This window comes from Alligator sinensis, unplaced genomic scaffold, assembly GCF_000455745.1.
Source record: "Alligator sinensis unplaced genomic scaffold, ASM45574v1 scaffold96_1, whole genome shotgun sequence".
In the NCBI taxonomy this organism is placed as follows: Eukaryota; Metazoa; Chordata; order Crocodylia; family Alligatoridae; genus Alligator; species Alligator sinensis.
In genome coordinates, this window is record NW_005842402.1 from 1,302,617 (window position 1) to 1,326,492 (window position 23,876).

Here is a 23,876-nt window from a genome sequence, read left to right on the forward strand (position 1 = left end):
ATTTAGTATTTCTGTAATAGCATTTTCTTTAAAATCACTCAGAGAACTCTTCTGGGTGCTCCCAATATCTCTCCTATGCTTTTTAATAATATCACTGATTTTTAGGTTTTTGTTCACATAACAAAAGCCTACCCAAAATGAACTAAGAGTGAACTATTTCTAGTTGCTTCTCTGTTGGCCATTCTATGCGCATTTCTCTGTCGCAGCTCCTCAGACTTAATACTTACATGTTGACTTTAGGAACAAAATTCTAGTTCCAAAAATATCACCTACAGGTTTTAAATAATCATATTTAATCAGAGGGATCAATGTTAGGGAAATTTGTATTTGATACCAAAATTAAAAACAGGTGGAGAGGAAGCACGTGCAAACCTGCCTGCATAGGAAATAGAAATGAAATAGAAATAAAAATAAAGAAATAAGTACAGGGAAAGAAATCTGGGTGTTGTGTATTAGCATTGGTATAGTGGACTGTTGGAAGGATTATCCATATGTAATGTTTGCACAACAGTTTGACAACAAAGTGCTGCCTAAGCATTCAATACACATTTTTGGCTCAAATACACATATGCCTGAATACAAAGGATTTGAATCTTTCCACACAATGATGTTAACAAGGCATTAACCTCATTGTTGTCACTGAAGCAACATTAGTAATGAAAAAAATGGCATAAATCAGTGGAGGATTAAGTCTTAACATCCCCGTGGGGCAATATTATAAAGGTTAATTAAGTGTTGCTTTAATTTACTTGCTTTGCTTCTGTATACTTTGGGCAGGGATGCCTATCATATTCTGAGCCAAATGAGTGGCTGCCCTAGGGAACCCAAAAATGGCAATTTTTTTCTGTTGTCTGATTATTATCATCATTATCTCTGGCAAAGGGGGGGCCAATACTAAACATTTGCCCGGGACCGCCAGGAGTCTACGTCACCTTGAGTAGCTACCTTGTATTGGCAATTAAGATGCCAGTGTAGACTGCTGAGTCTCAACTAGGGTGCTGTGGTACCCAGAGGTGCCTTGAGATCCTTTCAGGGATGCTGCACAATGTTAGTACTGGTAGGTGTGCCAAGATAAATAAACCCAGAGATTTCAAATAGGAATCCAGAGTGTTAAAAACATTCTGCCCTGCAGAGGGCTTTCTGAGTTCTTTGCAACAGAACTGCTCTAGTATTTTTCTGTTGTCAGAAAGCAAGCGAAAACTAAGAGCTGGCATTTTTGGTGGGGCTTGAGTTTAACAAGGTTGAGGACCACTGCTGTAGGTCTGGGGTTAGAACTGCACTGCAAGGGAGCCGTGTGGAGTTTTTTGGGGTTTTATTTTTGACCCATGGATATCCAAAAAAACCCTCAGGAAAAAAAAAAGCAGAGCAGCGCATGTGCGGGCAGTGTGTATCACACAAAACCAGAGCCTGGCTGGCTGGAGCTGCACTTCGGCTGTTGGCCAGGCTCTGTGTGGCAGGAGCGCTGCTGCTGCAGCCCTGGGAGGCCCCAGGTACAGGCAGACAAGGTTCTGTGGGTAGACTGATGGAAGGGACCTCGCAAGATCATTGTGTCCAGCCCCCTGCACTAAGCAGGAAAGACAACTGGGGCCAGGTGACCCCAGCGAGATGACTGTCCAGTTTCCTCTTGAAGATTTCCAACGTAGGTGATTGCACCACTTCTGGATGGAGTTTATTCCAGTCTGGACACCCTGACTGTGAAGAAGTTTTTCCTAGTGTTAAGCCTGAAACAGAGTTTGTTGCCATTACTCCTGGTTTTCCCCAAGGGTACCCTGGTGAACAGTTGTTCACCAAGCCCTTGATGTATTTCTCTGATATAACAGTAAGCTGCTACCAAGTCCCCTCTCAGCCTTCTCTTCTTTAGGCTGAAGAGACCCAAGTCCTTCAGCCTTTCCTCGTATGGCTTCCTCTGCAAGTCTCTGATCATACAGGTGGCTCTTCTCTGGACTTTCTCAAGCTTTTCCATGTCCTCGATGAAGTGCAGTGCCCAAAACTGGATGCAGTACTGCAGCTGCAGTCTCACCAGTGCTTAGTAAATGTGGTATCTTTTATTAGACCAATTCAATAGTTGGAAAAATTGTTCTCGACAAGCTTTCAGGCACAAACACCTTTCTTCAGACATCAGGAGAACACACATATATACATACATACACACACATATATGTGTGCATATACATGTGTGTATGTGTATATATATATGTGTGTGTGTGTATACATGTATGTGTATATATATGTGTGCATACACACACAAAATGCAGGTCTGTGAAAATGCAAATGTATATGTGTATGTATACACACACACACACACACACACACACACACACACTTGCTTTTTCACAGACTTGTGTTTTGCATGTTGGCTTCTATTCCATCCAGGAGAACGGAAAACAGCAGCAGACTCTCCCTATGCCTGAAGAAGGGTGCCTTTGCTTGAAAGTTTGCTGAGAACAATTTTTCCAACTATTGCGTTGGTCTAATACAAGATATCACATTTACCCACAGAACCTTGTCTGCCTATGCACACATATATATATACAAGTGTGCCTGTTTTACACATGCATGAAAGACAACTGCATGTTGTCTTTCATGCAATGTTATACATGCATTATGCATGTATGCTTGTAAATATGCATGAGGCGCATGCAGATGACATGCATGTATACACTTGTGTGTGTGTATATAGGAAGGTGTACACACACGCATGCATATGTGTATGCACATGGACAGATGCACATGCACATGCATGTACATGTGTGTGTGCGCATGGGCAGGTGGACACCCGCATGCGTGTGTACATATATTTGTGTGTGCACGCATGGGCAGGGGGACACCCACATGCATGTATATGTATATTTGTGCGTGTGCATGGGCAGGTGCACGTGCACGGGCAGGTACACACATGCATGTATATGTGTGTGCTTGTGTGTGCGTGCATGGGCAGGTGCCCTGAGGTTGGGCCGCGGGGCCGATCTGCCCGCGGTGGGCAGGCCCCCGGGCCGCTCGCGGGCCCTTTCCTGCGCGGCCGCAGGTTGCCGCGGAGCCTGTTCCCGGCCGCACCCGGAGCTGGCGCGGGGGCGAGGAGGCGCCAGGAGCCTGCGTCTGTCTGTCCCGAGGGGAGCCCGTGCGCAGCAGGTAGGGCAGGCCTCGCTGCTGGGCCGCAGGTCTCTGCCCTGCGGAGGGGGGTTGCCGCGCTTCCTGCGAGCGCGGAGCCCGCAGCGCTGAGGCCGGGTTACCTGCAGCCAGGCTGGGAAACCTGGAAGGGCCCCGAGGTCCGACTGGCAGCTCTGGGCGCGAGGCGGTCTCGTAGGCAGAGGAGGCTGAGCTGAAACATCCTGTCATAACTCGAGCGCACTAATCGTGGGTGCTGGTCCCCCCGACGGGTTATGCAGGAAAGGCTCATCGGAGCAAGTGCAGAGAGGGAGCTGAGACCAGGGCTGGGGGTCTCGGGGAATTCGAGAGAAATCTTCAGGAGACTGTGGAGAGAGTCACCTGGGCGCGAGAGGATAGATGGAGCATTCACAGAAAGAAATATTACATGTTGAATCTGATTTATACAGTTGTCCAGTGGGTTTTTAAAATGTAATAGGAATGTGTGCTTGCCTTCCTGACAGGGAGTGATGAATGTCAGTGCATCATGTGATGAAACCTGGAATAGATTCAAACAGATTTAGCAATCCTAACCAGGACTCAGGACTCCTCTGTCCCTCCTGGAAACCACATCCCCCCAATAAAACAAAACAAAACAAACCAACCCAAAGCCTTTTAAGAGGAGGCTAGACATGCCGGGGTTGTCTGACACCAGTACTGTGACCCCTAGATGGCTGGAGTCGTTTGACCCGAGCACGCTTTCCTACCCAGGGCAGGGGGTCGGATTTGATGATCTGCTCAGGTCCCTTCTGACCCTAACATCTATGAATCCTATGCTTTTTTCCCCTAGTTACCTAGACACAGCGTAAAGACTACAGGAACAGCCTGCCTAGCCCTAGAAGGCTGTTCATTTACTATAGGAATAGCCTGGCCTAAGCTTCAGGCACGTGGCTAAAGCTCCTTACTTTCTGCTTGGTAGAACACCTTATGCCTGAAACCACGGGGACTGTTTAAGGTTTCTTTGGAAGGTTTGAGAACTCAGACTTTTAAGTTTTACTGAGTATACACATAAATGCAATGCAGTTAAATAACAAGCAGACATTAATGGGTTGTAATTATGGCAAATTAAGTTTAGTACCTGTAATGACAAGTACTAACTTAATGCACTGTAATCAGCACTACTGCGCATTAGTGCAAGTGAACACTTTCGTGATGTTAATGCACATTACACTAAATCTGCACATTAGCATGGATTTTGCCCGCTTTGATAATGCACAGTAGAATTAGTCTGCACATTAAGCATCTTGTGTAGATGCACCCTGTGAGGCTGAAAGCTCCTATGGACTGAAGGGCCTCAAGTGTTTTACTTAACTGATACCAGAGAACCAGTTTGTTACAATGTAAGTGGTCACCAGCAAACTGGGACTGGCACTGTTTTATGCAGTTCGCAAACCATGAACTTGTCTAGTATTTGTGTAAATGGAGTGCACTGTTTTTAACCTGAACTAACCCTAACTGGAACCTAGTTTTCAGAAAGCATTGAATTACCCCCCTTCTGAAAATCAGAACGCTTCGGTAGATCTGAAAATTGAGCAGACACAAATTTGGCATCTGATATTCTCTTTTGAAAATATTGGGCTCTGTTTCTCAGTTAAGCTGTTTTGGAGGAGGGAATAGCAAGTGGAGACATTTGGAAAAACCTTTTTGGGGAGAATTCTGCATCCTGGGGAATGTTTTGTATGAATTTCTTCACTCTTTTTAAGAATTCACTTTAGGTTGGTGAACCCGGCATGCCAGTCTTCAGGAAGGCAGGTTAGGCTATCATGGAACTGCAAGAGTAGGGAGAAAAATATTCTTTAATAAAAAGATTCACTCACTAGACTGAAGACCTATTGAAACATGCATTACGAATCCTCTGCAACTTGACTGATTGTGTAAGAAACAGCAAGTGGATAAGGCAGATGCATATATTCTTTCCTGTAGAGCTGGGGAATTTGAATTCCCATATTGAGAAATAACTTGAGTAGAGAAAATTGCAGGTACAATTACAAAGACCATTTCTGGCCTGAAGCATAAAACACACCGTAATAGCTCAAGCACATTAAGCCAAGCTCACATTCTGTTCTCTTGATTGATGGGGAATTATGACCATCTCTATAGACAAAGCATATTTTTGAGTACAGTGTATTCTAGGTGAATTTTTAGAGGAATGGTTCTGAAAGTTTGGCCCATGGAGTCTAAAGCTGCTAAGCAGTGAGAAAGACATTCACCCTTGGGAATGACTTCTATAATTCAGTGGAGTTAAAGCAGAAATTCATTTATCCCCATATAGATTATCATCTAGAATTTGGTGGAGAAAAGGCATAATTTTCAGAAGAGCTGTACAAGGAAGGAGCATATCTTATACTTATTGGGCGCATTTACTGCATTGCATGCAATTAATGTGCCCCAATAAACTATGGAACAATAAGCTCTGGAATTTTTTGTTCCGATTTGAATGCGCGTCCAGGAGCAAAAAATTCCAGAGCAGATTGCTCTCGAGTTTATTTGTGCACACCACATTGAGCCTGGTCAGGCTGGTAGGGGATCAAGGGGGTCAGTCTGCCAGCCTAGGGCTGCTCCAGCCAGGCTCCATGTGCTGCGGGGAGGGTGGCTGGAGCATAGGGTGTCTCAGTGCAGGTCTAGCAGATAGGCAGCCCTTGCGCTGAGGCACACCACACCCCAGCCAGCCGCAGAGCGGCACATGGAGACGGGGGAGCGGTCAACCCAGGGCTGCTCCCCTGTCTCTGCATGCTGTGGAGCCCCTGCTGAGGCATGTGGAGATGAGGGAGCAACTTGCTCCCCACCTCTGTGCACTCAGGCATGTGGAGATGGGAGAGCAACCAGCCCAGGGCTACAGAGCCCCCATGCTGCTGAGGAATGCTATACCCGAACCAGCTGTTCCGCTGTAGACACATTTTAGGGTGTGTAGACACACCCATTATGTACAGCTGACAGGTCAAAGAGGGTGCTGAAGAAGTCTGGTGCAGATCTTTGGTTAGGGAGGGGTCATTAAGATAACAGCCTTCTGGCTGCAGGATCCAGGACAGCCACCATTGTGTGGGAAAGGAACATCCAGTCTCAAGGTCCTGAGGTTGCGCTCTAGCACTTGCTGCAAAACTCAGTCACCTAAAAAGTAAAGGGAGAGAAGGTGAGTGTAGGCTTTGTTGGAACATTGATTCATATACATACTGTAGTGCTCACACAAAGGCCTTCCTAAAACATTGGCTAGAGCAGGCCTGAATGCGCCTGTTGCATGAGCTTTTTACATAAGCAAAAATTAGCTTGTGGGCCAGATGTGCACTCAGGAGATGGGCAGGGGAGATGGCTGTACAAGATACAGGATGTTCCAGGATTATAAAACGGGAACACCCAGATTAGAGTGAGGAACACGCCCATGGTATAGGAAGCTTTAATATATTCAAGATATTGGTGGAATATAATAATGTAATTTGTTTTGATCCCTGTATAAAAAGAGAATTAGAAAGTATGGGAACTTTATATTGGCCTGGGGGAGCATACGTGGTGTTTTGACAATACCTTTTCAGAGGCCTATACATGCATTAGCGCCTTGTCTGTCAGATCACAAGTGTGTCAGAGCCGTGCCTTGTAGGCAGCAAACCTGTCTGAGCCTTTGCCACTGAACTGAGCCTGTGGTCATTCTTTAAAACAAGATTGGTGTTGGAATCTCTTGGCTGTGACTTTGCTGGCACTGGAGCCCCTGAGATTTAACACTGACAACACATCAGTAATGCCCAGCGAAGACAGTGATGACAACAATAAGCGTATTTTTTTTATTTTACATAGCAATTCAGATAATAAACCTTCCCTAACATTTAAACATAAATGTAGCTGTGGAGTAGAGGGATTAAATAAAAAAGCAGGTTCCACAGCATACTGCAAGAAGTGAAAATGCTTTAAGGTCGACTCAGAGAAGAAGATGGAATGAGCACAAAATATGAGACATTTTCAGTAATTAAAAAAATTGAAAAGAGCATAATGGGTTACAATTAGAGGCATTAATGCTGTTATACTGAGACCCAAAGAAGTGTAGAAAAGAAAAGAAAAAGAAAAACAAATTACAAACAAATTATAAAATTAGAGAATACTTGGTTTGCCAATCAAATAGTTGACCTGTGCAGAATAATAGTGTCTGCAGTTAAAAAAAAAAGAGGGAGTGGGGATGAGAGCAGGGACATGGAGTAAACAAAATGAATGGTAAGGGCAGTGTAGTAATGTTAAATGTGTATTGTAGTGTTAATTGAAACTTTTTTTCAAGTCACTTATCTGTTTTTAGTAGATCAGTGACTCTATTCAGAGAGATTAATTAGTTCCTTCTCCTCCTCCCAATTCTGTTTTTCCAAAGCTAGGAAAGCAGCATTTCTAGGGGTTAGGACAGGACTCCTGGGTTCTGTTCTGTTCTCTTGTCTATAAATACTTTATTGGTGGGTTATGCTTATCTGTAAAATGGAGGAACTGACTATTATTTTCTTCTACAGCATGCTTCTAAGGATTTCAAAGGTCTTCACAGACGTTAATGATATTAGCCTCACATTGTAACAGTGACGCAGGAAAACATTCTTCAGTGGTGTAACAGATTGCTATGCAGGCATAATTATATACTACCTGTGCATGTAGCTCCTCTATGTACCAATCATTAAGGTGGCTCTTAGTGTCCCCCAAAGACAAAACAGTGGATAAAGTGGAAAAGGGCCAAATTTAAAGAAACATTTAGTCCCGTCCTCTCAGATCTGCTACTTCCGACTGCTGATACCTGACTGTCAGTTCTGATCTGTGAACGACTATGGTAAGGGTATTGAACTCCCCCCACCCCATTCCTGCCTCTTCCATGTACCCCCTTCCTTCTTCTTCCCACTCTTTCTCATTTTATGAACAGCTGCATCTGACTCTCCTTTTCCTGTACCCCTCTATGTTGCTATTATCTTCTGTCTACAAATTCCTATCAGCCTTTTTTTTTTAATTTTGACGCCTGGCTCTGTCTCGCCTCACAATTTCCTACACACATCTGTGGCTTCAGCTTGTGTACTGATGACCAATAAAATGCCATGTGGGCCCAATACTTGTCCTTACTGCTTAACTCAGTGTAAGGTCCTTGTTTAACTCTTCTACTTGTCAAAAGGGCTGTTTGCTTGAGCTGGTTTCTAAGCATAACTTTATTCCTGATCTGTTTCTTGCTCATTTCTCCCTCTGACCATCACCTACTCTCTTTAAATGTTGCCCGGCAGCCTTCACATTGTATCCTGACACTTACTCTTTCTGTGCCTTCCACCCTTCACTGGTGTTGATGACATCTCATCTGCTCCCACTCCCTCCTCTCAACCATTTCTTCCTTCTCCTCCGTTGATATACTGCTTGATACTCTCCACATGGCATTGTTCTTCACCCTCTACTCTTTGTTCCTTTCCATCCTAAGGTCTGGCCACTCCTTTCAGATCTCAGCCTTGACTCACCCCCAACACTTGTTTACTCTGGTCCTGCTATTCAGAGTGTGTTTGGTGAAAATCTCATGATCAGATTGATTTTCTCTACTACAAATACCATTTCCTCAGTCCTAATCATGTATCCACCTTCTCATAGCCAATAGTCCTGCCTCCACTTCTGTATGGGATCTTCCAAGAGAAGACCAACAGATTACAAACCAGCTTTCCCTTCCTCGTCTTCTGAGGTCGCTCCCAGGTGATGCATTACTCTCCTTGTTTTCCTCATGCTCACTCCATCTCGTTCCATGCTCTTCTCTGAATTTTCTTTCCCAAATATGCTTTAATATTTCCCACCCTGTCAAAGTGGATCTCAACAAAGGGCTTTAATGGCCCGTCCCTAGCCAAAGCCTCCCACCAGACATCATCATCATCAAATGCCTACCAGCTGTTTGTGACAGCTGACCAGTTCTTGAAATCTTGTTCCCAGCTTTGGGTTCCATCACTCTTGCTTCCATCGCTCTTTCCTCTTCTGGTTCTCTTTCTGTTTCTCTAATTGTTTCTTTACAATGTCTTTTGAAGTATCTTCCCCAGCCTCACTCCATATTTCTGAGGGCTTTGTCTTTGGTCCTCTTCTCTTTGAATGCATGCTATTTCTTGTTAATGTCATCTGCACATACAAATTTGGCTACTCTTTCTGTGCTGGTGGCTCATAGATCAGCCTTTCTACCACTCATTTCTTCTGCAGCAACTGAAATCTCAGGCTGTTCCTTTAACAGCTGTCACCTTATGCTCCATGTGGCTAAAACAGAGCTGTTAATCTGTCCCCTCCCTGTTCACCTCAAAACCCACCCTTCTACCTCCATTTTTAGTCAGGGAGGCCTGTAACCTGGGCATGATTTTGACTTAGACTTCTCTATTTTCTAAACTGGTGGTTCAGGGTCTCATCCTCTTTCATGTTTTTTTTATGGTAAAATTCTTTGCTCTGGCTTGCATAACCTGCCTTACTCATATCCATTCAGAAGGCTTCTGCAAAAATTATTTCCCTGGCCCATCATATTGACCAAGCCATCTGTCATTGCATCCCTCTGTGCTTCTCTTTTGGCTGCCTCTAGCAATTTTACTAGCAATTCCCCACTGATACAATGTGCCATGCTGTCACAGTTGGAGAAACACTCTGCATGGTACTGCATACCTAGAATGAATATGGTAGTCATGAGTCATAGCTCTCAGCCTCCCTCAGTCTTGGACACTGGAAACTGTTTTGAAGAGAAAATATTGGCCGAGGCTCTGGATTTTTTGTCTTTATCTTTTTGAAAAGTATCATATTATAAAATCTTAACCTTCACTTTCCAGAGTCTCTCAGAAACAACCTTGGTTTAGCAGCCATTCTGTAGGTTGGCACAGTGTTCTGCAGGTATTTCACTGCAGGTTCAGCACTTGGTAAGAGTTCATATCAATCCATAATCTTTTAGCCCAGAGTCAAGAATGATGCTGCATCATATGGACACTGAATTGACTAAAAATAATTCACCTTTTATTAAAGAAAAGGTGCAAAAATCGGTTACAAAGAAAACCTTAAAACGGTGAATTAATATTAAACTCTATTGCTTTCTGAATCAATGGCTGGAGATCCTTAATTGTTAGTGGTTGTAGGTGGTCTACCCAAGATCTGTCAAGTTTTATAACAATTAAAATTATACCAGTAGGTGTGAATGCTTACTGCTCCCATATTGATCACGCACTAGCTTCTCCAAGAAGGTTTGCCCCTGAAGAATCAGTACTATAAACTGATTCTGATCCAAATAATAGTGAATGTAGCAGGCCTTACTTTTGTAGGACTTATTATTAGAAGCATATTTACGTAGATATGATTATAATTAGATGATTTAGGAATTTTACTTTAACTTGGTTAGTTTAGCATTAAATTATTATTTTAAGTGGCCTAGTAACATTTATGACAACTATGCTTACTTAACAGGGTATGCTGTTACCTTTACAACTAGCAAAACTCAACTTTGACTACTCAATTCCATGCTGAAGTTTTGATTTTTTTTTTTTAGTTAGAGATCTACAAAACCCCCTGCAGCATGAAAGAGCTAAAGCTTAATTTTTTTCCTTGTCATAGGGGTGTGGGCTTTCTTAGGTTAAACTGTTAAAAATAATCTTTTTTCTTTTTATACATGATTAAAAGAGTAATATACACTGGTTGGTATTACAGAAAAGGTAAAAAAAATAATTCAATGATAATACCTTGTTTTAGATGAGTCATTAATCATGACTCATGATCAGCAGACAGTGATGTCCAATTTGTTTTCTAATCCTTCACTAGCTGGTGCTCTTTATTACCATAGTGATAATATTAAAAATGCATATAACCATGCAGTTAGACACTGACAGATTTTTTTTTCTCTGGAATAACATTTCCATATTTTAAGTCTCTTGCTCTTTACTTTTTTTTAAATGTAAAGTCTAAGTAGCATATAAATGATGAGAGAAGTATAATTTGACAGTGAGTTAAGCTAAAAAAATGCTCTGTAGTCAGTCACTGAGTTCACAGAAATTTAAGACTAGTGTATATTTTTGTGGGGGTTTTGGACATTTTGGGTTAATGAAAATGAGGAGCTAATAGCACTGTCAGATGTGGTATAATATAGCAAAGCATTATGTAAGCCAGGGTTGGCCAACCAGCTGCATACCTACCACAGGGGCATGGGCAGCCTGTGTGTGTGGCATGCAGCGGATTGGTTAGGAACTACAGGCAAGGAGGGGAAAGCAGAGGAAGAGGTTAGAAGTGACATTTGGGGACAGCAGTGTAGGGACGAAGCCAGGCACCTGGAGCATAGAGACAGCGGCAACTTCTGGTTGCTGCTGTGGTTGCAATTGTGATTGTACAGCTGCCAGCAGCTGTTGCTTTTTTTTCTTTTCCCCAAGTTAGTGCCTATGGCAGTTGCCACATTCACCCCATCCTAGTTATGCCACTGCTTTGGGAGGGTGCAGGATTAATTTGAACCACATCTGAAAGCTATTCCATATTATCCACTTACATACTTCAGTGCTAACTTGTATTATTATTATGTGGTTGCATGTCCAGTAGGGATGACAGAAAACTGGGATCTAAAGCTCGTTTTTAATTTCTGAACACAGGTTGCCATAAATCAAACACTAAGAAATTAATCCACTTTGATACTTACCTATGTTTAGAAATTACTATTTTTTGTATTGCAGTAGGTCTGAAAACCCTGCTGTAATAGATGATATCCCCACAGAAAACATTTCGTATGTTAAATAGTCTGATTCAAAAAAGATTAGGTGGTCTTGCCATTTTAAAATAAGAAAACAGCATTACAGACCTGTTAAATTGTTAATTAAGGGTAACCTCCCAACTAGAAATAGTTTTAATAGCCAATGGTTTAAATGTTGTAGGTAGCATTAGAATAGAATAAGAGGTGTTGTTAAATATGCAGGCAGTGTTGAAGTAAGAAGCAACGTGAATGACATCTCTCATCTGTGATAAAAGAAAAAGATCAATTAGTTTGGACATAAACTTGGTAGATACATAACTTTATTTCTCTCTCTTTTTATGTTTTAACATAAGATGAAGACTTGCAGTCTGCCATAGCTGAAGATAAAACCTTATACTTAGCAAGCAGGTCTGTCTTTGGAGGTATTTTTGGAGACCTCTTCCACATTAATCTCTGTAAAATGATCTGTTTCCTTACTGCAGTATTTTATTACTCTGTGGTGTTTTATTACAACCTTACTGTAATTAGGTTAGAAGCTACAAACACAAAGTTTACAACAGTGATAGTCTAACCACCTAGAATTGACTCCTAACAGAAAATATTATCAATACTTTTTGTGTTTTGTTTTTGTCCTATATGCCTTGCATGTGAATAATGTAGCACACAAACTACATGCCATCACTTTTTCTTTTGATCTGGAGTGTATTTGCCACAATTCACCCATGAATGTACATGCTGTTCTGGCTCTCTGGTTAATGCTGATGGCTCATCCAGTTCTTGAGACAGTTGGGACTGAGTGTCCTTGTTTTATCAGCCTTTTTTATAATGTGTGCTGAAACATCAGAAAACTGCTTGGAGCTCATAGTTACGTAGGTATTAGGCAACAGGCTATATCAGTAGCAGTAAAACAAACATGCCAGTATCAACATGATTCACCATTTTTATTTAGATCATGCATGTATTTATGCATGTGCATACGATATATGTATTATATTGAGAAGAAATAAGTCCTGTCTGTTCACTCGAGACATGCTTGACATAATTTAAAATCCAGCTATTAAAAAATGCTTTTCACTGTGTACATGTTTTAGTTTGGGTTCAGATGTCATCTGCTTTCCACAAAAGGTTTCTAGGATTAGCAAATAGCTCCTCTGTTGCAGGGTTTTTTGTTTGTTTGTTTTTTTGTTTTTATTTTTTGTCATATTCTGGCCAAACAAAAACGCTGTAGAACCTGTTTTCTGTGATGTTTCTTTATTACATTATTATGGCATTCTTCCCTGTTTCTGACCAGATTCGTGTCTTAAAGCAACTGTGTTTTCAAAGATGCTTGCAGCAAAATAATTTCAAAAGATATTTACCATGCGTTCTGGATGTCAACAGGATACTTCAAGAGTTTCTTGGTATAAGACAGTCCTAGTTCAGCAAGTTGTAAGACAGTAATGATAACTTAGACCCTTTACTTTCACCTGTGAAGTTTCCTTCGCTTTGTGATTTCATCGGGTAGCTTCCAGCTGACTTCCCCCTCAGGTCAGCTGCCTCCAACAAAAGGAAATCTCTTCTTCAGATCTCCCTAAAGTCATTTGTGGATGATTACATCTTACTGGAACTTTCTCCCAGTTGGGAGGTATTTTCTGTCATTCTAGGATTTGGATTGCTTTCAGTTAGATGGTATGATTGCCCTACAATTACAGACATATGGCTCAGGTTATTTCTCCAATCCAGAAATGTTAAAAATGACAGAGGAGAAAAACTTGGTGTGTGAGTCAATCTGAAGGAGATAATGAGCCATCAGTGGGAGTTGGCTATGAAAAAGGAAAATGCAATCCTAGGATATATCAAGCAAATGATTTCTGTTAAGCCTAGGAAAGCATGAATGCCATTGTCTGTGGCATCATCTTAATTAGAATGCTGTGTACCATTTTGGTGGCCAGAAGAGCCACTAGAATGATTTGGGAAATTGGGTGCTTGCCTTATGAGTAAACACAAAAAGATCCTGTTTTATTGAGCCTAGCATATAGCAGAAAACGATTGCTGTCTTTGTTTGGGGTGGAAGGGTAGACACTAGTGAGAAGATCGATTTAACCTAAAGGACGGTGTAGGTACACCAAATGGGTTAAATTGGTCATGAATAAAACTAGCCTGTTAGAAAGAAGATTTCTAACCACCAGAGGAGTATGAGGCAAACAACCTATTTAGATTTTAAGATGGAATTTCTACATTTTTAAGTGATTTATGTAATGTGGTTTCCTGGTAGCAGGAGATTGGGCACAATAGTGCAAGGGAAAGATCTTTTTCCAGTCCTACATCCCCATTTTCCAAAGGGCTTGCTCCTAGTAATATTTAGCAGAAGTGAACTCCTACCACCAAATAGGAAACCTCTAGAACAGTGGTGCTCAACCTTTTTTATACCAGGACCCATTTGTAAATATCAGTCGCCAGTCCTGACCCTGTGCCCCTCACTCCCAACCCTGTGCCCGCCACCCCTAGCCCCCTGGTATGTGGGGTGAGGGGCATGTGTAGGGCATGGGGAGGGCCCCAAGCAGCCCCTTGCAAGCTGGAATTCTGTCAACCTGCAAAGGAAAAGCTATGGTTTCCCATGTTTTTCTCCTTTAAAGAAAAATCTTATTTTTAAAGTTTGTTCCTGACCCTTTCATATATTCTTGCAAGCCACTTTTGGGTTGTGACCCACGGAAAGAGAAACGCTACTCTAGAGGCTATGATAGAAACTAGTGAGAGACCCTTAAGAAAAATGCTACTGCTTTTGTATGCCACTATAATTACATCTATACAGGCAGTCCTTGACTTACAACATTTCGAGTTACAGCAACGTTTTGCACTTACAACGTTTATAAATTGACACTCTGTTTCAACTTTATGACGTCAGTTTCAACTTTACAACGCTTGATCTAATGTGACGCCACGCCAGCGAACAAGTTTGCTGCGTTGCTTATCTCCCTGTAGAACATCTGTCCAAACTTCCTTGGACACTTTCTTTAAGAAAGCAGACAAGACTCCAGAAAAACCTGCAGCCAAGACTCCTGAGAAGACTCCAGCCAAGAACCCTTCAAAAAGTCCAGCCGAGAGCCTTTTTAAAAGTCCAGCCAAGTCACCTCAAAGAAGTCTTTCCAAATCAATATGATTGATATTTACAATAGAAATACATTAATGTAGCTATATTACTCATCTATAATTGATCAAGTACAAAATTCTGGGGTATTTTTGGTGAAAATAGGGTATCAGGCCTTGGTTCAGGAACCAATTCCCCATTTATAACATTGTTTCTTATGAAAAAATTGGTTCTGAGTTACAACGTTTCGATTTAAGACGTGGTTTTCAGAAACCCATTGTGTCGTAAGTCCGAGGACTGCCTATATAGCTTTTGGCTATTCTGGAAAAGAATCCTTCTTTTACTTGTAAAACTAGTAAATAGCTTTAGCATGTGGGCTTTTTTGGAAAAGACAATTAATTGCCTGTGTTTATGTAGCAAGTACTCTAGCTTCATACCCAAATACTTTTGGATCTCCCTCAGGGGTGGAATCTTAAACAATGTCTATGGTTTGTTGGCCTGACTTTCTTCTCATTGAATCAGTCGGGAAGTTCCCATTGACTTCAACAGGAATAGATATAGCCTGAATCTTGGTGCTTTTATAAATCCCATCCTAAGTATCTACTAGCTTCATGTTACAGGCATTTTAGTGACTGTTTTACCTGGGAAGTTAATTTCAAAATATCCAATATCTCTGTCAGAGAAATGAGATGCATCTTAATAGAAAAACACCTGCTATTTCATCATTTTCTACTATATGTATGTTTTCTCTCCCTTCTTCCCAGAAATGGCAGTTTCTTTTTGGAACAATTTACTTCAAATTACAAAGAATAGAGTGTTACAGCAAAGAGGGGTATCACTTTATAACTACACCCACGGCTTTGAGGAACATGTGATAAAGAAAAAACTTGAGCAGTTTGCTGGTGGATCCATCAACCTTTCTAAAGATGGCAATGGCATTGGAGTCCTCACCGTGAACAACCCAAGGCTTATGAACGCATTCACAGGTAATTATGTGTGTATGTGTATGTATGTGTGTGGGGCGATTGGAAAATTTATGCCTCTAAGTTTTGATTGTGTCTTTTGATTAGAAAAGCATTAAGTAGCTGATGTTCAACACTGTAACTCTTTAATAAACAAAAAATATAGTTGGGGAGGACCATCTTCTATAACATGCCTGCCTATTTTTCAGTTACCTCAATCCTGTCTCTTTTCTCTTTTCCTTTGGCCTATCACAACTGCCAAGGAGCAAATAAATAGTGCCTGTAATCCCAAAGTTCTTTACAAAGGTCAGTAGACAGCATTATCCCCATTTTGTGGATATAGGAAAAACTGAGAGTCCGAAGAGACTAGAACGTGCTTCCTTCATCTTGCTTTATGCTGTCCTTCTTGCTGAGTCTTTTATATTATGAGCTTTTCCAACCTTTTACATACCTAGGTGTTCACAGTGTCTCCTCTGTTAATCTTACACATCTGCTTATTGCTAAATGAGGAATAGATGACCTAAGCTGGTTAGGAATTTTGTGGACCAAATGGTTTTACTCTGGAAAATACTAATTTGTCAAAACAGAAACTTCACCAAAGCACCAATTTTGAGGAAATTTATCAAGGAAGGTTTTTCAGTTGCATGATAGAAAGTGGGTGAAGGGACAAAAAAGAGAGAGAGATTGATAGACTCTCTTGCCCTCATACATGCACACTTGAAATCGCATGAAATACAGGCAATCTTGTGATGGACTGTACAGAAACAGCAGTGACTTTAATTTGGATCATCACATCTTGGGGAGTGATGTCATGCAAAGATCACTGGCTATTGTGTGTTCTCTTGCTTTTTGTAAAAACTGTATGGCTAAGTACAGACAGTCAAAAAGCCCGAGGCTGAATTGATTCAGTGTTTGCAGGTTAGTCTGAGCTGCAAAGATTGAACCAATAAGCAAATGAACAGACATTTCGTTTTGATTCAGCAAGTGCAGCCATATGCCTGCAGTGGTTCAAGCCGGGGAGGGGGGCGCAACTAAAGCTTGGCTCTTTGGCATGTAGCCAGCATGGGCTGTGTGTTTACTTCCTCTTCCTGCTGCCCCTGAGGTCTCTGGGATTTGCAGTCCAGAGTCACAGCTAACAGTAAGTTTAGTAGGACAGGGCAACTCTGTACTGGAGGGAGGAGGGGGGAATTTAACCCCCTCCCTGGCCCCAGACCCCAGCCAGGGTTTGCTTAGGGGGCCAGTGAGCCGGCCAGTGAGCTAGACTTCACTGCTCCAGCTAGAGAGGGAGCAGAGGGGCAGGGTCAGCCCTATTCCCTGGAGCAGACAGAACAGCCCAGCCCAGAGCTGCGAAATGCTAGAGTGCTGGCGGACCATGATTTAACTTGAACCAGGAAGGGGTCTGGGACAGAAGTTTCATAAACCGGTTTGACGGAAATCAGTTAAGTCTGATACTGCATTCAACCAGGTTTATATTAAACCAGTTTCAGCCATTTTGAAACTGGTTTATATGCACTAAACTTCTATGATGTTACAGGTTTAAACCAGTTTCTGATCACTTAAACCGGTTTATGTGTAACTTTTGTCCCTAGCCCAAAAGATCTTGAATTTTTGCTTATGAGGAATAGGAAAAAAAATGAAATTGCAGAATGTTTTGTAGGACAGGGAAATCTTCCCCTCACAGTTCTAGTTTCAGTTCAGTTAGAATCATCTTAAGTTTTCTGATGTCCTTATGGTTTGTCTATTTATCTATTCCAGTCAGACAACTTAAATGTAGCGTATACCTCTAAAAGAAACTAAAAAGAAATTTTCAGGCTTGGACTTATAAAAAAAAACTTCAAGCTATATCAGTCAATATCTACAGCATTCATTGACTCAACATGCATGTGAGAATGGCTAATTGTGTATCTATGGTATCATTTAAAATATGTTTTTAAAATAGGACATCTTAGTAATGATGCTCTTTTAGACAGAACATGGAACTTGGAGCTAGAACTCCTGGGTTTGTTGTAATCAGGGCTATCCCTGGAGCGGCATGAATCTGGGTGACTGCCCCGGGCCCCGCACTTTGGGCGGCCCCACAGAGCCAGGTCGGCTTTGAATCCGGCTGCTCACCCCCATTCCCCACCCCCACTGGCGCAATTTGCCCTGGGCCCTGCACCCTGATATAGTCATCTGTGGTTGTAATCTTTGTCCTTGACTTCCTATGTAACCTTGATCAACCTTTTTCTCAGGTCATAGTTTCATAGTTGGTAGGGTCGGAAGGGACCTAAGTAGATCATCAAGTCCAACCCCCTGCCATGGCAGGAAAGAATATTGAGGTCAAATGACCCCGGCTAGGTGATTATCCAGCTTCCTTTTGAAGACCCCCGGGGTAGGAGCAAGCACCACTTCCCTTGGAAGTTGGTTTGAACTCCTAGCCGCTCTGACTGTGAAGTAGTGCCTCCTGATATCAAGCCTGAATCTACTCTCAGTCAACTTATGGCCGTTATTCCTTGTTACTCCTGGTAGGGCTCAGGGGAACAGGGACTCTCCCATTGCCTGCTGGTCCTCCTTGGCCAGTTTGTAGATGGCCACCAGATCCCCCCTCAGCCTTCTCTTGTGGAGGCTGAGCAGGTTCAGATCCCATAGCCTCCACTCGTAGGGCCTACCCTGATGTCCCCTGATCATGTGAGTGGCCCTCCTCTGGACCCTCTCGATGTTGTCCACATCCCTCCTGAAGTGCGGCGCCCAGAACTGGATGCAGTACTCCAACTGTGGCCTGACCAGTGTCGCATAGAAGGGGAAGATCAACTCCTTGGACCTGCTCATGATGCAGGTGGATGGGCCGATGGGTGGATGCATGACAAGGTGCGGTTAGCCTTCTTGAGTGCGTCCCCACATTGGCGGCCCATGTTCATCTTGGAGTCAATAATGACTCCAAGAACTTTTTCCGCCTCTGTGCTGACAAGAAGTTAGTTCCCCAGCCTGTAGGTATGCTGCTGGTTCTTCCTCCCCAGGTGCAATACCTTGCACTTGTCCATATTGAAACCCATCCTATTCTCATCCGCCCACCTCTGTAACCTGTCCATATCTAGTTGTAGCCTGTCCCTCTCTTCTAGCATGCTCACTTATCCCCACATCTCAGTGTCATCTGTGAACTTGAACAAGGTGCTTTTCACCCCATCGTCCAAATCGCCAATGAAGATATTGAACAGTGCGGGCCCGAGGACCTTGGGGGATCCCACTGCCCACATCCGTCCAGGTCGAAAAAGACCCATCCAACACCCTCTCTGGGCGTGGCCCTCCAGCCAATTTGCAACCCATCTGACTGTGTAGGCATCAACGCCACAGTCGCCTAATTCCTTAATGAGAATGGGGTGAGAGACAGTGTCGAAGGCCTTCCTAAAGTCCAGAAAGACTATGTCCACCGCAACACCTGCGTCCAAGGATTTTGTGAGCTGGTCGTAGAAGGCCACCATGTTGGTCTGACAGGACCTGCCTTGAATGAATCCATGTTGGTTGCCCCTAAGCATGATCCCCTTTGCTGCTCCCTCGCAGGTGTGCTCCTGGATAATTTTCTCAAAGAGCTTCCCTAGGACCGAGGTAAGACTAACAAGCCTGTAGTTTCCTGGATTCTTCTTCCTCCCTTTTTTGAAAATGGGGACCGCATTGGCCCTTTTCCAGTCCTCTGGCACCTTGCCAGAGCACCATGAGTGCTCATAAAGCTGTGCCAGGGGTCCCGCAATGACCTCTGCTAATTCCCTCAGCACTCTGGGGGTAGAGATTGTCAGGACCTGCTGATTTGAACACAGGCCCCCACATCTATAATAGGAATAGTAATCCTAGAATCATAGAAGCTAGTTTAACTAATTGTGCCTGCACCTTTCAGTAGTGGCCAACATATGGCATGAGTGCCACAAGTTGGCCACTACTGAAAGGTGCAGGCACAATTAGTTGAACTAGCTTCTATGATTATAGGATTACTATTCCTATTATAGATGTAATTGTGCCTGCACCTTTCAGTAGTGCCCAACATATGGCATGAGTGCCACAAGTGGTATGGAAACCTCTTGTGTGTGCCATACAGCAGATTAGGGAGAGGACAGGCAACACAGCAGCAGATAAGTCAAAAGACAGAAAGCAAAGCATCAGATCAGGAAGGGAACACAAGACAGGATGAAGAAAGCAGAGCAGCAGAGTAGTCCAGGAGCAGGAAGCAGAGTAGCAGATCAGGCAAGGGAAAGGGATCAGAATAGCACTTGAAGTGGCCAGAAAGTTGGCCACTACTGATCTAGACCATATTCTCCTTGTTTGATTATGAGAACAGTATGTGAGGTATGCTTACATACTTGCCATTTCCCTTCTCTCACTTTATTGGGAAGATTCTGGCAGCATGTCAGAAGTAGAACTTGCATAAACTTTCAATTTGGGCCCATGCTTCTACACGGATGGGTGAGAGAACTGGAAAATGATGAAAAAATTGTACAAGGTTTACCGCTGCCTATGCAACTTTAAATCTGTTCTTTTGCGAGTGTGTAGCATGGTAATTTATTTAGCTACAGGATCGCATAGGACTTTTTTCCAGAGGATCCTTGCTTCATTCAGTGCTTTAGATTGATTTAGAATTATGACTACATGGGTGACTATAAATCTGTTACTTTTTATCTTTTGAGTTGTTGGCTTGTAACTTATACTGGGCACATCTACATGAGACATTTACTAATTAGCTCCAGAGTAAAACGTCACTGTCTATATGTGCAGTGCTATTGGGATGGAGTAAACTAATTAACTTCGTCGTAGGATAGTATAACCAAACACAAGTACTATCCAATGACAGAGTTATTTACTTTGCCGCAACTCATGTGTAGATGCTGACAGGGCTGGCTGGGGCCCAAGGGTGCTTCAGAGTGGGGGCTGCCTGCCAGCTAGCCCCTCATTAAAGCACCCTCATGCCAGGCAGACCCCCCACAATATGCTGAGTTGGTTTGGAGCAGCCCTAGGCTGGCAGGCTGACCTCCAAGGCCTTCTGCCAGCTGGGGCTGCTCTGCCCTGGCTCAGTGTACTGCAGTACCGGGTGTATGTAAACTCTGGCATAAACCACACCAGAATTTATTCAGACACCTTAATAGCATGTGTAGATGCACCCACTGTTATCTTGTTTTTAATGAAATATATTTGTATTATAGACATTGTAAGGAACATATCCCGTATTACACTTATTTTAAGTGAATTTCATATTCATGATGTGTTCTAGACTGTCAGCCCTATGGCTGTATATTCAACCCTCAGGATAGGCACTCATCCTGAGGCCAGTTAATGCATTTCCAGCATTCCAACGTCTTACCTGAAGAAAAAACTCCAGGAGGCAAGAAGACAATTAATTCACTCTCATTCATTTAGTCTTTGGCATTCAGCTGATTGAAAAAAAAGTCATTGTGGCACTTTAATACACCATCTAATTATTTTATCACTACAAGGTATTATAATAATGGACACCATTTATTGTTAATGTTGCCTGACACTTCCTTTGATAAGTCCCTGTTTTTGCTTGCTTACACCACTTAACTGGAATGAAACTTTCCATGTTGGGTGCCTGCATTAGGTTGATTATTTTTTTTTAATGTTCATCTATTTAATTGGATGAGAGTTGGGCAAAACAGCCATTTTCCCTAAGTTAAAATATCCTGATATCCTTTTCCTTCAAATTCTGGTAGTACCATGCTTTGGAGCAAGAACTTTTTAAGTGTTGCAGAGCAGGGCTTGTGTGTCAGGGTTGGGTCTTTTTCTGTTCCTGTGAAAATCCACCTAAAACTAGCTATGTCATAAGGCTTTATCAAAATGCAATGTGCACATACTTAGTAGAGACATCTTAAATGTTAGCAGTTAAATACTGTACCCCAAAGGCTTTCACATAGTGTGTGCACTTTAGAATAGGCCTGAGCAGGACCTGCTTTACAATTGCAGTTTTTGGATTGCTGTGGATGATGATAGGATCAGGCATCTGAACTGAAAGCAGGGAGACTTTCCTGTGTTCTCAACAATACTTTTGCTGGACCTAATAGCTTGTAGGAGGAGGAGGGGGGATGTTGAGCTGGCATGTTGAAAAGGTAATAGCTGATCTATGGGTGGATACATGGGGAGAAAATTGGGACAAGGAGCCAGGTTTGTAGAGAAGGCCAAAACTGGGACTGGATCCTGAAAGGATGAGGAGAGAAATTGGGACTGAGAGTAGTGGGGTGGGACCGACAGTGGAGATGCTGGCCTGTTTCTGACTGGGAGGAGACTAGTAAGAAGTGGGGGAGAAAGTTGAGGCAATGAAACTAGGACTGTGTAAGTGTGGAAAATAGGACCGAGGTAGGGAGCCAGGGCAGGGGTGGTCAAAATATGGCCCATGGGCCAGGTTTGGCCTGCCAGATGCTTTCATCTGGCCCATGGCGTCCACCAACAAATTGTACACCGCCCAGCCCTTCTGCCCATGACAGTGGGAGCGAGGCACCCAGGAATACACACCATCTGCCAACGTACCCTATTGCACCCCACTCCCACCCTGTGGTTGGAAGGGCCCAGCGTGGCCACCACTCAACTTCCAGGCCGGGCTGCTGCTGCTGCCACTGCTACAGCCCCTGGGGGACCTGCTCAGCTTCCCTGGCATCCTGCTTGCTCCAGGCACCAGGTAGGGAAGTGGCAGAGGCCAGGGGCATGGCTAAAGCTGGGCAGGAGTGTGGAGCATGGGGTGGGAGATGGTGGCAGCGTGGAGCCCATAGCCATGGTGGTGGCAGTAGCACAGAGTTCAAGTGGGCAGGGTGTGGGTGTGAGCAGGGTGAGGACCCCCTGTCCCACGCACTCCCCCCATGGCGTGCAGCCCCAGCAGGCAGTGGCTGCGGAGTCTTGGGATCTGCGCAGCCGGAGGCAAGGAAGGCAGCCAGCTCCAGCATGTGGCACTTCCCTCCCATGCTGCATGAGTGTGGGGGCTGTGTGTGCATGGCAGGGAGCACTGGCGATAGAGATGGCCTGGCAGGGACTGTAGTCCTTGCTGCAATGTGCACCACTCGCCAGAACCACATGCCACCGGCCACGAGCGCCCTGAGCACCCCTGCTTGCTGCTGCACCATGAGGAGTGTGTGGAGGGGGGTCCCCACACACCCCCAACCTCCCTCATCCCACAAATACCACATATACACACCCTGCCCCCACAACCCCCACATATACACAACCTCCAACATGCCCTATGCCCCCCCACACACAGCCACCCCCTCACAATCCCCCCACACCCCTATACCCCACCATGTACACACCCCAATATACAAGACTAAGACTTTATTTTTGAGTTATTATGCAATCACCTCTATATACAGTATGCAAACACAAATCATGACAAAAATATTTTTTGTAATAAAATTAAAATATGTTAGAGTAGGTGTTTGACTTTCAGTATATGATTTGTTTTTTTCTCTGGTTCTAAGATGGCAACCCCACCTCCCCCCCAAAGGAATGTTTCCAGGGGTCAAGGGGAGAATCTTCCAGTGGAAAAGGTCAGGGGTTAGAGGTGGGATTTCTGGTCCCAAGGTGGCAACCAGGGTACAGGGCAACTGTCAAGGGGCAGGGCTACCCATGCAGCTCTCGGAAGCTCACCAAAATTCATGAAGCGGTCCTTCACCCAAAATAATTGCCCACCCCTGAACAGAGACAAGACTGGGAGAGACAGGTGTGAGGAATATGGGTAGAATGGGACACACTTTGGAAAGGAATGAACAGAAAAGTCTCTTCCCATTAGAAGCCTCCCCTCAAAGGTGGAAGTGGAAACCCAAGTCCCTGAGTTGCACCACCCCTCAACTGCCAGTAAGTCTGAAATCCACTGGCAAAATGTCCTACACCCCTAGTCTGCATAACTGATGCAGACCATTGCTGTGAGCTACTGACACCTGCTATTAGCTCAAGTGTCAGGAGGTCTATGATAGATCAATAGATAATAACTCTGGTACATGGTAGAACTCCTCTTTTCTCAGTTTGCTTTTTTAAAACTAAGGTTACATTAAGAGATAATTATTAAGGATGCATACTC

The 23,876-nt window shown here is 43.5% G+C and overlaps 1 protein-coding gene across 1 annotated transcript in view; it reads left to right on the top strand.

The window, feature by feature from the left end:
- Positions 1-2,967: 2,967 nt before the first annotated feature.
- ECHDC1 (ethylmalonyl-CoA decarboxylase 1) overlaps positions 2,968-23,876 on the top strand; it is a 66,586-nt gene continuing 45,677 nt past the window's right edge. Inside the window, exons 1-2 of the mRNA XM_006029885.3 lie at positions 2,968-3,129; positions 15,638-15,859. Coding sequence (XP_006029947.1) covers positions 15,640-15,859 — 220 coding nt within the window. The 5' untranslated portion in view covers positions 2,968-3,129; positions 15,638-15,639. The remainder of the gene's footprint in view (positions 3,130-15,637; positions 15,860-23,876) is intronic.